General features: G+C 54.7%; 1 protein-coding gene across 1 annotated transcript in view; it reads left to right on the forward strand.

Moving 5' to 3' along the window:
- MYBPC3 (myosin binding protein C3) overlaps window positions 1–18,399 on the forward strand; it is a 337,466-nt gene that overhangs the window by 141,799 nt on the left and 177,268 nt on the right. Inside the window, exons 17-18 of the mRNA XM_069221629.1 lie at window positions 3,922–4,088; window positions 7,649–7,814. Of these exons, the coding sequence (XP_069077730.1) occupies window positions 3,922–4,088; window positions 7,649–7,814 (333 nt within the window). The remainder of the gene's footprint in view (window positions 1–3,921; window positions 4,089–7,648; window positions 7,815–18,399) is intronic.

An 18,399-nucleotide genomic window follows, 5' to 3' on the forward strand; every position in this document is an offset into this window, starting at 1 on the left:
GGTCAGATGAGGGTGCAGTGCGGTGACAGTTCAGTAAGTTTCCCGTCCTTGTGCAGTGTAGATTAGATGAGGGTGCAGTGCGGTGACAGTTCAGTAAGTATCCCGCTCTTGTGCAGTGTAGGTCAGATGAGGGTGCAGTGCGGTGACAGTTCAGTAAGTTTCCCGTCCTTGTGCAGTGTAGATTAGATGAGGGTGCAGTGCGGTGACGGTTCAGTAAGTATCCCGGTCTTGTGCAGTGTAGGTCAGATGAGGGTGCAGTGCGGTGACAGTTCAGTAAGTATCCCGGTCTTGTACAGTGTAGGTCACATGAGGGTGCAGTGCGGTGCCAATTTGGTAAGTATCTCGGTCTTGTGCAGTGTAGGTCAGATGAGGGTGCAGTGCTGTGCCAGTGCAGCAAGTATCCAAGTCTTGTGCAGTGTAGGTCAGATGAGGGTGCAGTGCGGTGCCACTGTATTAAGTATCCCGGTCTTGTGCAGTGTAGGTCAGATGAGGTTGCAGTGCGGTGACAGTTCAGTAAGTTTCCCGTCCTTGTGCAGTGTAGATTAGATGAGGGTGCAGTGCGGTGACAGTTCAGTAAGTATCCCGCTCTTGTGCAGTGTAGGTCAGATGAGGGTGCAGTGCGGTGACAGTTCAGTAAGTTTCCCGTCCTTGTGCAGTGTAGATTAGATGAGGGTGCAGTGCGGTGACAGTTCAGTAAGTATCCCGCTCTTGTGCAGTGTAGGTCAGATGAGGGTGCAGTGCGGTGACAGTTCAGTAAGTTTCCCGTCCTTGTGCAGTGTAGATTAGATGAGGGTGCAGTGCGGTGACAGTTCAGTAAGTATCCCGGTCTTGTGCAGTGTAGGTCAGATGAGGGTGCAGTGCGGTGACAGTTCAGTAAGTATCCCGGTCTTGTACAGTGTAGGTCACATGAGGGTGCAGTGCGGTGCCAATTTGGTAAGTATCTCGGTCTTGTGCAGTGTAGGTCAGATGAGGGTGCAGTGCTGTGCCAGTGCAGCAAGTATCCAAGTCTTGTGCAGTGTAGGTCAGATGAGGGTGCAGTGCGGTGCCACTGTATTAAGTATCCCGGTCTTGTGCAGTGTAGGTCAGATGAGGTTGCAGTGCGGTGACACTTTATTAAGTATCCTAGTCTTGTGCAGTGTAGGTCAGATGAGGTTGCAGTGCCGTGCCAGTTTAGTAAGTATCCCGGTCTTGTGCAGTGTAGGTCAGATGAGGGTGCAGTGAGGTGCCAGTTCAGTAAGTATCCCGGTCTTGTGCAGTGTAGGTCAGATGAGGGTGCAGTGCGGTGACACTTTATTAAGTATCCCGGCCTTGTGCACTGTAGGTCAGATGAGGGTGCAGTGTGGTGACAGTTTAGTAACTATCCCGGTCTTGTTCAGTGTAGGTCAGATGAGGGTGCAGTGCCGTGCCAGTTCAGTAAGAAGCCCCCTCTTGTGCAGTGCAGGTCAGATGAGGGTGCAGTGCTGTGCCAGTTTTGTAAGTATCCTGATCTTGTGCAGTATAGTTCAAGCGAGGGTGCAGTGTGGTGCCAGTGTAGTAAGTCTCCTGGTCTTGTGCAGTATAGTATAAGCGAGGGTGCAGTGCGGTGCCAGTGTAGTAAGTATCCTGGTCTTGTGCAGTGCAGCTCAGACAAGTGTGCAGTGCGGTGCCAGTGTAGTAAGTATTCTGGTCTTGTGCAGTGCAGCTCAGACAAGTGTGCAGTGCGGTGCCAGTGTAGTAAGTATCCTGGTCTTGTGCAGTGTAGGTCAGGCGAGGGTGCAATGCGGTGCCAGTTTAGTAAGTATCCTGGTCTTATGCAGCATACGTCAGGCGAGAGTGCAGTGCAGTGCCAGTTTACTAAGTATTCTGGTCTTGTGCAGTATAGTTCAAGCGAGGATGCAGTGCGGTGCCAGTGTAGTAAGTATCCTGGTCTTGTGCAGTATAGGTCAGGCGAGGGTGCAGTGCGGTGCCAGTTCAGCAAGTATCCTGGTCTTGTGCAGTATAGTTCAAGCGAGGGTGCAGTGGAGTGCCAGTTTAGTAAGTATCCTGCAGTGCGGTGCCAGTTTAGTAAGTATCCTGGTCTTGTGCAGTATAGTTCAAGCGAGGGTGCAGTGCGGTGTCAGTTTACTAAGTATCCTGCAGTGCAGGGCCAGTGTATTAAGTATCCTGGTCGTGTGCAGTGTAGGTCAGGTGAGGGTGCAGTGCGGTGCCAGTGTAGTAAGTATCCTGGTCTTGTGCAGTATAGTTCAAGCAAGGGTGCAGTGTGGTGCCAGTGTAGTAAGTATCCTGGTCTTATGTAGTATAGTTCAGTCGGGGTGGAGTGCGGTGCGAGTTTAGTAAGTATCCTGGTCTTGTGCAGTATATTTCAACCAAGGGTGCAGTGCGGTGCCAGTTTAGTAAATATCCTGCAGTGTAGTGCCAGTGTAGTAAGTATCCTGGTCTTGTGCAGGATAGTCCAAGCGAGGGTGCAGTGCGATGCCAGTGTAGTAAGTATCCTGGTCTTCTGCAGTATAGTTCAAACGAGGGTACATTGCGGTGCCAGTGTAGTAAGTATCCTGGTCTTGTGCAGTATAGTTCAAGCAAGGGTGCAGCGCGGTGTCACTTTAGTAAATATCCTGCAGTGCGGTGCCAGTGTAGTAAGTATCGTGGTCTTGTGCAGTATAGTTCAAGCAAGGGTGCAGTGCAGTGCTAGTTTAGTAAGTATCCTTTTCTTGCACAGTATTGGTCAAGGGAGGGTGCAGTGTGGTGCCAGTTTAGTAAGTATCCTGGTCTTGTACAGTGTAGATCAAGCGAGGGAGCAGTGCCAGTGTAGTAAGTATCCTGGTCTTGTGCAGTGTAGGTCAGGCGAGGGTGCAGTGTGGTGGCAGTGTATTAAGTATCCTGATCTTGTGCAGTATAGTTCAAGCGAGGGTGCAGTGTGGTGCCAGTTTAGTAAGTTTCCTGGTCTTGTGCAGTATAGTTCAAGTGAGGTTGCAGTGCGGTGCCAGTGTAGCAAGTATCCTGGTCTTGTGCAGTGTAGGTCAGGCGAGGGTGCAGTGCTGTGCTAGTGTAGTAACTATCCTGGTCTCGTGCAGTATAGTTCAAGCGAGGGTGCAGTGCGGTGCCAGTGTAGTAAGTATCCCGGTCTTGTGCAGTATAGTTCAAGCAAGGGTGCAGTGCGGTGCCAGTGTAGTAAGTATCCTGGTCTTGTGCAGTATAGTTCAAGCGAGGGTGCAGTGCGGTGCCAGTTTAGTAAGTATCCTGGTCTTGTGCAGTGTAGGTCAGGTGAGGGTGCAGTGCGGTGCCAGTGTAGTAAGTATCCTGTCTTGTGCAGTATAGATCAAGCGAGGGTGCAGTGCGGTGCCAGTGTAGTAAGTATCCTGGTCTTGTGCAGTATAGTTCAAGCGAGGGTGCAGTGCGGTGCCAGTTTAGTAAGTATCCTGGTCTTGTGCAGTGTAGGTCAGGTGAGGGTGCAGTGCGGTGCCAGTGTAGTAAGTATCCTGTCTTGTGCAGTATAGATCAAGCGAGGGTGCAGTGCGGTGCCAGTGTAGTAAGTATCCTGGTCTTGTGCAGTATAGTTCAAGCGAGGGTGCAGTGCGGTGCCAGTTTAGTAAGTATCCTGGTCTTGTGCAGTGTAGGCCAGGCGAGGGTGCAGTGCGGTGCCAGTGTAGTAAGTATCCTGGTGTTGGGCAAGTATCCTGGTCTTGTGCAGCATAGTTCAACCGAGGGTGCAGTACGGTGCCAGTGTAGTAAGTATCCTGGTCTTGTGCAGTATAGTTCAAGCGAGGATAGGTTCTACTTGAAACCCAGCTGAGTCTCTGGTAATAGCAGTCTTGGGTGCTTATGAATCAGAACTTGGCAGAGCGTGGGGGAGGGGGGGCAGCAAGGAAGGGTGCCCCTAAACCTCCACCCAGCAGAGGCCCAGGTAACAGCATTATTGGGTGACCATGAACATTGTTGTTTCAGGGAGAAGGATGGAGTGGAGCTGACAAGGGAAGAGACCTTCAAGTATCGATTCAAGAAAGATGGCAAGAAACATTACCTGATCATCAATGAGGCGACCAAGGAGGACACTGGGCACTACAAGGTCATGACCAACGGCGGCGAGTCCGTGGCTGAGCTCATGGTGGAAGGTAAGGGGCCTCTGGCACACCTGGGGGTCCACACCACTCAACACTGGGAGTTTGGGGTCCACACCACTCAACATAGGCGGTCAGCACCCCTCTGCCAGCACACCTGGGGGTCCACACCACTCAACACAAGGAGTCAGCACCCCTCTGTCAGCACATCTGGGGTTCACACCACTCAACACAGGGGGTCAGCACCCCTCTGCCAGCACACCTGGGGGTCCACACCACTCAACATAGGGGGTCAGCACCCCTCTGCCACCACACCTGGTGGTCCACACCACTCAACATAGGGGGTCAGCACCCCTCTGCCACCACACCTGGTGGTCCACACCACTCAACATAGGCGGTCAGCACCCCTCTGCCACCACACCTGGGGGTCCACACCACTCAACACAAGGAGTCAGCACCCCTCTGTCAGCACACCTGGGGGTTTACACCACTCAACACAGGGGGTCAGCGCCCCTCTGCCAGCACACCTGGTGGTCCACACCACTCAACATAGGCGGTCAGCGCCCCTCTGCCAGCACACCTGGGGGTCCACACCACTCAACACAGGGGGTCAGCGCCCCTCTGCCAGCACACCTGGGGGTCCACACCACTCAACATACGCGGTCAGCGCCCCTCTGCCAGCACACCTGGGGGTCCACATCACTCAACATAGGGGGTCAGCACCCCTCTGCCAGCACACCTGGTGGTCCACACCACTCAACACAGGGGGTCAGCGCCCCTCTGCCAGCACACCTGGTGGTCCACACCACTCAACATAGGCGGTCAGCGCCCCTCTGCCAGCACACCTGGTGGTCCACACCACTCAACATAGGGGGTCAGCGCCCCTCTGCCAGCACACCTGGGGGTCCACACCACTCAACACAGGGGGTCAGTGCCTCTCTGCCAGCACACCTGGTGGTCCACACCACTCAACACAGGCGGTCAGCGCCCCTCTGCCAGCACACCTGGTGGTCCACACCACTCAACACAGGGGGTCAGCGCCCCTCTGCCAGCACACCTGGTGGTCCACACCACTCAACACAGGGGGTCAGCGCCCCTCTGCCAGCACACCTGGGGGTCCACACCACTCAACACAGGGGGTCAGCGCCCCTCTGCACGCACACCTGGGGGTCCACACCACTCAACACAGGGGGTCCGCACCCCCCCGCCAGCACACCTGGGGGTCCATACCACTCAACACAGGGGGTCAGCACCTCTCCGCCAGCACACCTGGGGGTCCACACCACTCAACACAGGAGGTCAGCGCCCCTCTGCCAGCACACCTGGGGGTCCACACCACTCAACACAGGGGGTCAGCGCCCCTCTGCCAACACACCTGGGGTTTACACCACTCAACATAGGGGGTCAGCACCCCTCTGCCAGCACACCTGGTGGTCCACACCACTCAACACAGGGGGTCAGCGCCCCTCTGCCAGCACACCTGGTGGTCCACACCACTCAACATAGGCGTTCAGCACCCCTCTGCCAGCACACCTGGTGGTCCACACCACTCAACATAGGCGTTCAGCACCCCTCTGCCAGCACACCTGGGGGTCCACACCACTCAAAACAAGGAGTCAGCACCCCTCTGTCAGCACATCTGGGGTTTACACCACTCAACACAGGGGGTCAGCGCCCCTCTGCCAGCACACCTGGTGGTCCACACCACTCAACACAGGGGGTCAGCGCCCCTCTGCCAGCACACCTGGTGGTCCACACCACTCAACATAGGGGGTCAGCACCCCTCTGCCAGCACACAAGGGGGTCCACACCACTCAACATAGGCGGTCAGCACCCCTCTGCCAGCACACCTGGGGGTCCACACCACTCAACACAGGGTGTCAGTGCCCCTCTGCCAGCACACCTGGGGGTCCACACCACTCAACATAGGCGGTCAGCACCCCTCTGCCAGCACACCTGGGGGTCCACACCACTCAACATAGGCGGTCAGCGCCTCTCTGCCAGCACACCTGGTGGTCCACACCACTCAACATAGGGGGTCAGCGCCCCTCTGCTAGCACACCTGGGGGTCCACACCACTCAACACAGGGGGTCAGCGCCCCTCTGCCAGCACACCTGGTGGTCCACACCACTCAACATAGGCGGTCAGCACCCCTCTGCCAGCACACCTGGTGGTCCACACCACTCAACATAGGGGGTCAGCACCCCTCTGCCAGCACACCTGGGGGTCCACACCACTCAACACAGGGGGTCAGCGCCCCTCTGCCAGCACACCTGGTGGTCCATACCACTCAACATAGGTGTTCAGCACCCCTCTGCCAGCACACCAGGTGGTCCACACCACTCAACATAGGGGGTCAGCACCCCTCTGCCAGCACACAAGGGGGTCCACACCACTCAACATAGGCGGTCAGCACCCCTCTGCCAGCACACCTGGGGGTCCACACCACTCAACACAGGGGGTCAGCGCCCCTCTGCCAGCACACCTGGTGGTCCACACCACTCAACACAGGGGGTCAGCACCCCTCTGCCAGCACACCTGGGGGTCCACACCACTCAACACAGGGGGTCAGCGCCCCTCTGCCAGCACACCTGGGGGTCCACATCACTCAACATAGGGGGTCAGCACCCCTCTGCCAGCACACCTGGTGGTCCACACCACTCAACATAGGGGGTCAGCGCCCCTCTGCCAGCACACCTGGGGGTCCACACCACTCAACACAGGGGGTCAGCGCCCCTCTGCCAGCACACCTGGGGGTCCACACCACTCAACACAGGGGGTCAGCGCCCCTCTGCCAGCACACCTGGGGGTCCACACCACTCAACACAGGGGGTCAGCGCCCCTTTGCCAGCGCACCTGGGGTTTACATCACTCACCACAGCGGTTCATGCCCCTCCCAGCACACCTGGGTGTCCACTTCACTCACCACAGGGACAGGAGGGCAGCACCCATCTGCCTAATGCCTGGGGGCCCAGGCCATTCTGGCAGCACCACAGGGGGTCAGCGTCCCTCTGCCTGTACACCTGTGGGTCCAGGGTAGGCCCCATGTGAGTCCAGGGTCGGAGCATGGGAGTCCAGGGTAGGCCCAGGGCAGCCCAGGGTAGGTCCATAGGAGTCCAGGGTCAGAGCATGGGAGTCCAGGGTAGGCCCAGGGCAGCCCAGGGTAGGCCCCATGTGAGTCCAGGGTCGGAGCATGTGAGTCCAGGGTAGGCCAATGGGCGTTTAGGTAAGGCCCGATGTGAGTCCAGGGTCAGAGCATGGGAGTCCAGGGTAGGCCCAGGGCAGCCCAGGGTAGGCCCCATGTGAGTCCAGGGTCAGAGCATGGGAGTCCAGGGTAGGCCCAGGGCAGCCCAGGGTAGGTCCATGGGAGTCCAGGGTCAGAGCATGGGAGTCCAGGGTAGGCCCAGGGCAGCCCAGGGTAGGTCCATGGGAGTCCAGGGTAGGCCCCAGTGGCGTTCAGAGCAGGTCTCTGTGGAATCCAGCGTAAGCCTCTGAGGAGTACCTCTAGCACCTAGAGGCAGGCTGTCCTCCCCTGGAAGTAGAAGGGTTCTTTCTGTGCCAGGAGTGACCACTGACCCCCTGACATGGACTTTTGGCCTCTCTCCATCTCCAGAGAAGCAGCTAGAAGTCCTCCAGAGTGTGGCAGACCTGACGGTGAGGGCCCGGGACCAGGCCGTCTTCAAGTGTGAGGTGTCTGACGAGAATGTGAAGGGCATCTGGGTCAAAAACGGGACCCAGGTCATCCCCAACGACAGGATCACCATCTCGCACATTGGCAGGTATGGCTGAAGCTCCTTGAAGATCTTAAATACAAGGGTCTATATAGAGTGACTTAGGCAGTGGGTGGCAGTAACAGAATATTTTGATAACATGATAAACATTGAGAGTCCCTCCAGGTGAACACTCCCACATAAAACCCTGAGGCACCGCTGAGGCTAGTCATGTATGCATGCATGTATGTACGTATGGATGTGTGCATAAATTATGCAAAAAAAGAAGAGAGAACTCTGGTAGTTCCCAAACATGGGCAGAGAGCAGCTCCCGCACCAGCGACACTCTGGATTTACTCACCTCAAATGTCTGTTTTTCTAGCAAAGTTTTTAAGCATCAGATTAGCTCAGTGCAAAGCACCAGAGCTAGAATGGGACAAAGGGGGTCATTCCGACCCCGGCGGGCGGAGACCGCCAGAAGACCGTACCGCGGTCAAATGACTGCGGCGGTCATTCTGACTTTCCCGCTGGGCAGGTGGGCGACCGCCAAAAGGCCGCCCGCCCGCCCAGCAGGAAAGCCCCAGCAACGATGAAGCCGGCTCCGAATGGAGCCGGCGGAGTTGCTGGTGTGCGACGGGTGCAGTGGCACCCGTCGCGATTTTCAGTGTCTGCTTTGCAGACACTGAAAATCTTAATGGGGCCCTGTTAGGGGGCCCCTGCAGTGCCCATGCCAGTGGCATGGGCACTGCAGGGGCCACCAGGGGCCCCACGACACCCGTTCCCGCCAGCCTCTTCCTGGCGGTGTAAACCGCTAGGAACAGGCTGGCGGGAAGGGGGTCGGAATCCCCATGGCGGCGCTGCTTGCAGCGCCGCCGTGGAGGATTCCCTGGGGCAGGGGAAAACCGGCGGGAAACCGCCGGTTTCCCTTTTCTGACCGCGGCTTTACCGCCGCGGTCAGAATTGCCCCTGAAGCACCGCCAGCCTGTTGGCGGTGCTTCCTCCGTCCCCGGCGGTCGGAATGACCCCCAAAGTCTTTTGCCATTTATACAGCAAGTTCTTTAAGTATAGGATTAGCACAGTGCATCATTACCAAAATGTAAATGACAAACGCCTTTCACCACACCTGGCACAATATTACAGCATTGAATTGGTAAAATGCAATCCAAGCCAACCTGAAATAAACAAAAGCAACCCATAACAGATTTGCTATCATTAGAGCTCTTCAGAGAGGTTTAGCTTTGTCCAGACACAAGGGAGCACCCAGTATAAGTCAAAGCAAAACCCTTTCAGGCTGGAACTGCTCTCCACCTATACTTGGGAACTACCCAGAGTTCTCTCTTCTTTTTTTAATAATTTATGGATGACTCTAAGCCTGAAAGGGTATTGCTTTGACTTATACTGGGTGCTCCCTTGTGTCTGGACAGAGCTAAACCTCTCTGAAGAGCTATAATGGGTGGTATTTACCAATCTGAAGCTGAAGTACTGTGCCTGGAGTGCTGTAAAGCGATCGTCATTTTAGAGCTTGGCATGCATGGCACTGCGCTAGTCCTATGATTAGAGACTTGTCTTCATAAATGGCAAATGACTCTGTCCCTTTCTACCTCAGCGTGGATGGCACTGGCACTTAAAGACTTTGCCAGGAAAACAGATATTTGAGGTGAGAAATTTAGAGTGTAGCTGGGGCCAGATGTAGGTAAGTTTGGGATTGCGAGTCGCAATTTGCGAGTCGCAATCCCATATGCAGAATGGTATCCCTGATACCATCTGCGAATCGCAAGGGGGTCGCAAAGACCCACCTCATTAATATTAATTTGCGACCCCCTTGCGAATCCCTGCACTCACAGGGATGGTGGCCTGCTGGAGACAGCAGACCACCATGTCTGTGACTGCTTTTTCAATAAAGCAGTTTTTTTTAATTTTTTGTATTGCAGCCCATTTTCCTTAAAGGAAAACGAGTTGCAATACACTCTGGAAAATGAAACCATTTGGCTTAATTTTTTCAGAGTAGGCAGTGGTCCATTGTACCACTACCTGTTCTGCAAAAATATTTTTGGCATGGGGACCCCTTCCCTTTTGCGAATGAGTTAGCGCCCACTTCACATGGGTGCTAACTGCGAATTGCTTTGCGACCGCGTTCGCGGTCACAAAGCAATTCTGCATTGCGGTGCGACTCGCAAATAGGAAGGGGAACACCCCTTCCTATTTCCGAGTCGCATTCCAATTTTGCAAGTCGCTACCGACTCGCAAAATGAGAATGTGCATCGCGATGCCCGTTTTGCATGGCACAAACTGCGAATTTCGCAGTTTGTGCCATGCAAAACGGTTCCACATCTGGTCCCTGGTGTCATAGGGTGCTCCGCACTGGAGCTCCTCTCCACGTAAACTTGGGAACTATCCAAACTTCTCTCATCTTTTTTGCATTTATGTGTGCATGTACATATGTGTGTATGTACATATGTATGTGTGTATGTATAGATGTGTGTACGTTTGTATGTATGTACGTATGTATGGACGTATGTATGTATTTGCGTATGTATATATGTTTGTATGTATGCATGTATGTATGAGTGTCTGAATGTACATATGTATGTATTTGCGTTATGTTTGTATGTATGCATGTATGTATGAGTGTCTGAATGTACATATGTATGTATTTGCGTTATGTTTGTATGTATGCATGTATGTATGAGTGTCTGTATGTACATATGTATGTATTTGCGTTATGTTTGTATGTATGCATGTATGTATTTGTGTGGCATTTGAAACCACATCATCACTGCATCTTGAGTGAGCATCTGAGGGACAGAATCGAACAGTTTCCGTCAGCATCAGCAACACTGTGCACTTCTAGCACCTTCGGAACCCCCAAAGCAGCAGCATCAGCACAAGGTACTGGCACCGGGGGCGAGTAATCCGGAGCACCATGTGTGCGCCCAGAGACCCCCAGCACTGCAGCAAACAGACCAGTAGATACAGGGTACCGATACTTGGGGGGGGGTAATCCGGAGTACCATGTGTGCGCCCGGAGACCCCCAGCACTGCAGCAAACAGACCAGCAGATACAGGGTACCGATACTGGGGGTGAGTAATCCGGAGCACCCTGTCTGCACTGGGAGACCCCCAGCACTGCAGCAAACAGACCAGTAGAGACAGGGTACCAATACTTGGGGGGGGGGGCTAATCCGGAGTACCATGTCTGCGCCCAGAGACCCCCAGCACTGCAGCAAACAGACCAGTAGATACAGGGTACCGATACTTGGGGGGGGGGGGGTAATCCGGAGTACCATGTCTGCGCCCAGAGACCCCCAGCACTGCAGCAAACAGGCCAGTAGATACAGGGTCCCGATACTTGGGGGGGGGTAATCCGGAGCACCCTGTCTGCGCCCAGAGACCCCCAGCACTCCAGCAAACAGACCAGTAGATACAGGGTACCAATACTTGGGGGGGGGGGTAATCCGGAGCACCCTGTCTGCACCCGGAGACCCCCAGCACTGCAGCAAACAGACCAGTAGATACAGGGTACTGATACTGGGGGTGAGTAATCCGGAGCACCATGTCTGCACCCGGAGACCCCCAGCACTGCAGCAAACAGACCAGTAGATACAGGGTACTGATACCGGGGGCGAGTAATCCGGAGCACCCTGTCTGCACCCGGAGATCCCCAGCACTGCAGCAAACAGACCAGTAGATACAGGGTACCGATACTTGGGGGGGGGGGTAATCCGGAGCACCCTGTCTGCGCCCAGAGACCCCCAGCACTCCAGCAAACAGACCAGTAGATACAGGGTACCGATACTTGGGGGGGGGGGGTAATCCGGAGCACCATGTCTGCACCCGGAGACCCCCAGCACTGCAGCAAACAGACCAGTAGATACAGGGTACTGATACTGGGGGCGAGTAATCCGGAGCACCATGTGTGCGCCCGGAGACCCCCAGCACTGCAGCAAACAGACCAGTAGATACAGGGTACCGATACTTGGGGGGGGGTAATCCGGAGCACCCTGTCTGCGCCCAGAGACCCCCAGCACTCCAGCAAACAGACCAGTAGATACAGGGTACCAATACTTGGGGGGGGGGGATAATCCGGAGCACCATGTCTGCACCCGGAGATCCCCAGCACTGCAGCAAACAGACCAGTAGATACAGGGTACTGATACTGGGGGTGAGTAATCCAGAGCACCATGTCTGCACCCGGAGACCCCCAGCACTGCAGCAAACAGACCAGTAGATACAGGGTACTGATACCGGGGGCGAGTAATCCGGAGCACCCTGTCTGCACCCGGAGATCCCCAGCACTGCAGCAAACAGACCAGTAGATACAGGGTACCGATACTTGGGGGGGGGTAATCCGGAGCACCCTGTCTGCGCCCAGAGACCCCCAGCACTCCAGCAAACAGACCAGTAGATACAGGGTACCAATACTTGGGGGGGGGGTAATCCGGAGCACCATGTCTGCACCCGGAGATCCCCAGCACTGCAGCAAACAGACCAGTAGATACAGGGTACTGATACTGGGGGTGAGTAATCCGGAGCACCATGTCTGCACCCGGAGACCCCCAGCACTGCAGCAAACAGACCAGTAGATACAGGGTACCGATACTTGGGGGGGGGGGGGTAATCCGGAGCACCATGTCTGCACCCGGAGACCCCCAGCACTGCAGCAAACAGACCAGTAGATACAGGGTACTGATACTGGGGGCGAGTAATCCGGAGCACCATGTGTGCGCCCGGAGACCCCCAGCACTGCAGCAAACAGACCAGTAGATACAGGGTACTGATACTGGGGGTGAGTAATCCGGAGCACCCTGTCTGCACTGGGAGACCCCCAGCACTGCAGCAAACAGACCAGTAGATACAGGGTACTGATACTGGGGGTGAGTAATCCGGAGCACCCTGTCTGCACTGGGAGACCCCGAGCACTGCAGCAAACAGACCAGTAGATACAGGGTACCGATTCTTGGGGGGGGGGTAATCCGGAGCACCCTGTCTGCACCCGGAGATCCCCAGCACTGCAGCAAACAGACCAATAGATACAGGGTACTGATACCGGAGGTGAGTAATCCGGAGCACCCTGTCTGCACTGGGAGACCCCGAGCACTGCAGCAAACAGACCAGTAGATACAGGGTACCGATACTTGGGGGGGGGTAATCCGGAGCACCCTGTCTGCACCCGGAGATCCCCAGCACTGCAGCAAACAGACCAGTAGATACAGGGTACCGATACTTGGGGGGGGGTAATCCGGAGCACCATTTCTGCACCCGGAGACCCCCAGCACTGCAGCAAACAGACCAGTGGATACAGGGTACCGATACTTGGGGGGGGGGGTAATCCGGAGCACCATGTCTGCACCCGGAGACCCCCAGCACTGCAGCAAACAGACCAGTAGATACAGGGTACCGATACTTGGGGGGGGTAATCCGGAGCACCCTGTCTGCACCCAGAGATCCCCAGCACTGCAGCAAACAGACCAGTAGATACAGGGTACCGATACTTGGGGGGGGGGGGTAATCCGGAGCACCATGTCTGCACCCGGAGACCCCCAGCACTGCAGCAAACAGACCAGTAGATACAGGGTACCGATACTTGGGGGGGGGGTAATCCGGAGCACCATGTCTGCACCCGGAGACCCCCAGCACTGCAGCAAACAGACCAGTAGATACAAGGTACCGATACTTGGGGGGGGGGTAATCCGGAGTACCATGTCTGCGCCCAGAGACCCCCAGCACTGCAGCAAGCAGACCAGCAGGCACAGCGTACCGATACTGGGGGTGAGTAATACGGAGCACCATGCGCCTGAGGACCCCGTTAGGTACAGGGTACAGACATCGGGTGAGTAATCCCGAGGATCATATCTGCGCCTGGAGACCCCCCTCAGATACATAGTACAGACATCGGGCGAGTAACCAGAGCAACATATCTGCGCCCGGAGACTCCTAGCACTGCAGCAAACAGACCGGCAGATACAGGGTACCGATACTGGGGTGGGGCGCAAATAATCTGGAGCACCATGTCTGTGCCCTGAGACCCCCAACACTCCAGTAAACAGACCAGCAGATACAGGGTACCGATACTGGGGGTGAGTAATCCGGAGAACCATGTCAGTGCCTGGAGACCCCCAGCACTCCAGCAAACAGACCAGCAGATACAGGGTACCGATACTGGGGGTGAGTAATCCGAAGCAACCTGTCTGCACTGGGAGGCCCCTAGCACTGCAGCAAACAGACCAGCAGGCACAGGGTACCGATACTTGGGGCGAGTAATCCGGGGCACCCTGTCTGCACTGGGAGACCCGAGCGCTGCAGCAAACAGACCAGCAGATACAGGGTACCGATACCGGGGGTGAGTAATCCGGAGCACCCTGTCTGCACTGGGAGACCCCTAGCACTCCAGCAAACAGACCAGTAGATACAGGGTACCGATACTGGTGGGGTGGGGGTAATCCGGAGCACCCTGTCTGCGCCCGGAGACCCCCAGCACTGCAGCAAGCAGACCAGCAGATACAGGGTACTGACAGGGAGGGCGAGTAATCATTGTACACAATATACAGGGCACAATATGCCTGCCAGACAAGACTAAGGTACCATCCCATGCGTGTCATCCCTTGTGCCATATGAACCGCTGCCTGTGACCTTTCACCTCCAGATGATGGTAATGGCCTTTCAAGCTCTGCATGGTCATAAGCCTGTTATCTGCTGTTCCATTGGCTCCCCAGCGTGCAGAGGTCACATCCTTAGATCCTCAGAGCATGTGCATCTGACCACCATACCCAGGGTGTGCATTCCCACCCGACCATGTCAACTCAGTCCCACCCGACCATGTCAACTCAGTCCCACCCGACCATGTCAACTCAGTCCCACCCGACCATGTCAAATCAGTCCCACCCGATCATGTCAACTCAGTCCCACCTAACAATGTCAACTCAGTCCCACCCGATCATGTCAACTCAGTCCCACCTAACCATGTCAAATCAGTCCCACCCGATCATGTCAACTCAGTCCCACCTAACCATGTCAACTCAGTCCCACCCGATCATGTCAACTCAGTCCAACCCAAACATGTCAAATCAGTCCCACCCGATCATGTCAACTCAGTCCCACCTAACCATGTCAAATCAGTCCCACCCGACTATATCAACTCAGTCTCAACTGACCGTGTCAACTCAGTCCCACCCGATCATGTCAACTCAGTCCCACCTAACCATGTCAAATCAGTCCCACCCGATCATGTCAACTCAGTCCCACCTAACCATGTCAAATCAGTCCCACCCGACTATATCAACTCAGTCTCACCTGACCGTGTCAACTCACTCCCACCCGATCATGTCAACTCAGTCCCACCTAACCATGCCAAATCAGTCCCACCCGATCATGTCAACTCAGTCCCACCTAACCATGTCAACTCAGTCCCACCCGATCATGTCAACTCAGTTCCACCTAACCATGTCAAATCAGTCCCACCCGATCATGTCAACTCAGTCCCACCTAACCATGTCAAATCAGTCCCACCCGACTATATCAACTCAGTCTCACCTGACCATGTCAACTCAGTCCCACCTAACATTGTCAACTCAGTCCCACTCCACAATATCAAATCAGTCTCACCTGACCATGTCAACTCAGTCCCACCTAACCATGTCAACTCAGTTCCACCCGACAATGTCAACTGAGTCCCACCCAACCATGGCAACTCATTCCCACCCAACCATGGCAACTCATTCCCACCCAACCATGTCAATTCAATCCCACTTAACCATGTCAACTTAGTCCCACCCGACTATATCAACTCAGTCCCACCTGACCATGTCAACTAAGTCCCACCCAACCATGTCAACTCAGTCCCACCCAATTATATCAACTCAGTCCCACCTGACCATGTCAACTCAGTCCCACCGACTACGTAAACTCAGTCCCACCTAACCATGTCAACTCAGTGCCACCTAACCATGTCAACTCAGTCCCACCTAACCATGTCAACTCAGTCTCACCCAAACATGGCAACTCATTCCCACCTGACCATGTCAACTCAGTTCCACCCGACAATGTCAACTGAGTCCCACCCAACCATGGCAACTCATTCCCACCCAACCATGGCAACTCATTCCCACCCAACCTTGTCAATTCAGTCCCACTTAACCATGTCAACTTAGTCCCACCCGACTATATCAACTCAGTCCCACCTGACCATGTCAACTAAGTCCCACCCAACCATGTCAACTCAGTCCCACCCAATTATATCAACTCAGTCCCACCTGACCATGTCAACTCAGTCCCACCGACTACGTAAACTCAGTCCCACCTAACCATGTCAACTCAGTGCCACCTAACCATGTCAACTCAGTCCCACCTGACCATGTCAACTCAGTCCCACCTAACCATGTCAACTGAGTCCCACCCGACCATGTCAACTTAGTCCCACCTAACCATGTCAAATCAGTCCCACCCGACTATATCAACTCAGTCTCACCTGACCATGTAAACTGAGTCCCACGAACCATGTCAAATTAGTCCCACCCGACCATGTCGACTCTGTCCCACCTAACCATGTCAAATCAGTCCCACCCGACTATATCAACTCAGTCTCACCCGACCATGTCAACTCAGTCCCACCTTACCATGGCAACTCATTCCCACCCGACCATGTCAACTCAGTCCCACCCGACCAAGTCAATTCAGTCCCACCCAACCATGTCAACTCAGTCCCACCCAACCATGTCAACTCAGTCCCACCCAACCATGGCAACTCATTCCCACCTGACCATATCAATTCAGTCCCACCTGACCATGTCAACTCAGTCCCACCCAACCATGTCAACTGAGTCCCACCCAACCATGGCAACTCATTCCCACCCAAACACGGCAACTCATTCCCACCCGACCATGTCAACTCAGTCCCACCTAACCATGTCAACTTAGTCCCACCCGACTATATCAACTCAGTCCCACCTGACCATGTCAACTCAGTCCCACCTAACCATGTCAACTCAGTCCCACCCGATTATATCAACTCAGTCCCACCTGACCATGTCAACTCAGTCCCACCCGACTATATCAACTCAGTCCCACCTGTCCATGTCAACTCAGTCCCACCTAACCATGTCAACTCAGTCCCACCCAAACATGGCAACTCATTCCCACCCGACCGTGTCAACTCAGTCCCACCTGACCATGTCAACTCATCTAACCATGGCAACTCAGTCCCACCCGACCATGTCAACTCAGTCCCACCCAACCATGGCAACTCATTCCCACCCAACCATGTCAACTCAGTCCCACCCAACCATGGCAACTCATTCCCACCTGACCATGTCAATTCAGTTCCACCTCACCATGTCAACTCAGTCTCACCTAACGATGTCAACTCAGTCCCATCCGACCATGTCAACTGAGTCCCACCGAACCATGGCAACTCATTCCCACCCGACCATGTCGACTCTGTCCCACCTAACCATGTCAACTCAGTCCCACCTAACCATGTCAACTCAATTCCACCCGACTATGTCAACTGAGTCCCACCCAACCATGGCAACTCATTCCCACCCAACCATGGCAACTCATTCCCACCCGACCATGTCAACTCAGTCCCACCTTACCATGGCAACTCATTCCCACCCGACCATGTCAACTCAGTCCCACCCGACCAAGTCAATTCAGTCCCACCCAACCATGTCAACTCAGTCCCACCCAACCATGTCAACTCAGTCCCACCCAACCATGGCAACTCATTCCCACCTGACCATATCAATTCAGTCCCACCTGACCATGTCAACTCAGTCCCACCTAACCATGTCAACTCAGTCCCACCCGACCATGTCAACTCAGTCCCACCCGATCATGTCAACTCAGTCCCACCTAGCCATGTCAACTCAGTCCCACCCGATCATGTCAACTCAGTCCCACCCAAACATGTCAAATCAGTCCCACCCGATCATGTCAACTCAGTCCCACCTAACCATGTCAAATCAGTCCCACCCGACTATATGAACTCAGTCTCACCTGACCGTGTCAACTCAGTCCCACCCGATCATGTCAACTCAGTCCCACCTAACCATGTCAAATCAGTCCCACCCGATCATGTCAACTCAGTCCCACCTAACCATGTCAAATCAGTCCCACCCAACTATATCAACTCAGTCTCACCTGACCGTGTCAACTCACTCCCACCCGATCATGTCAACTCAGTCCCACCTAACCATGTCAAATCAGTCCCACCCGATACTGTCAACTCAGTCCCACCTAACCATGTCAACTCAGTCCCACCCGATCATGTCAACTCAGTTCCACCTAACCATGTCAAATCAGTCCCACCCGATCATGTCAACTCAGTCCCACCTAACCATGTCAAATCAGTCCCACCCGACTATATCAACTCAGTCTCACCTGACCGTGTCAACTCAGTCCCACCTAACATTGTCAACTCAGTCCCACTCCACAATATCAAATCAGTCTCACCTGACCATGTCAACTCAGTCCCACCTAACCATGTCAACTCAGTTCCACCCGACAATGTCAACTGAGTCCCACCCAACCATGGCAACTCATTCCCACCCAACCATGGCAACTCATTCCCACCCAACCATGTCAATTCAGTCCCACTTAACCATGTCAACTTAGTCCCACCCGACTATATCAACTCAGTCCCACCTGACCATGTCAA

The sequence above is a fragment of the Pleurodeles waltl genome, chromosome 3_1, assembly GCF_031143425.1.
Source record: "Pleurodeles waltl isolate 20211129_DDA chromosome 3_1, aPleWal1.hap1.20221129, whole genome shotgun sequence".
Classification (NCBI taxonomy): domain Eukaryota; kingdom Metazoa; phylum Chordata; class Amphibia; order Caudata; family Salamandridae; genus Pleurodeles; species Pleurodeles waltl.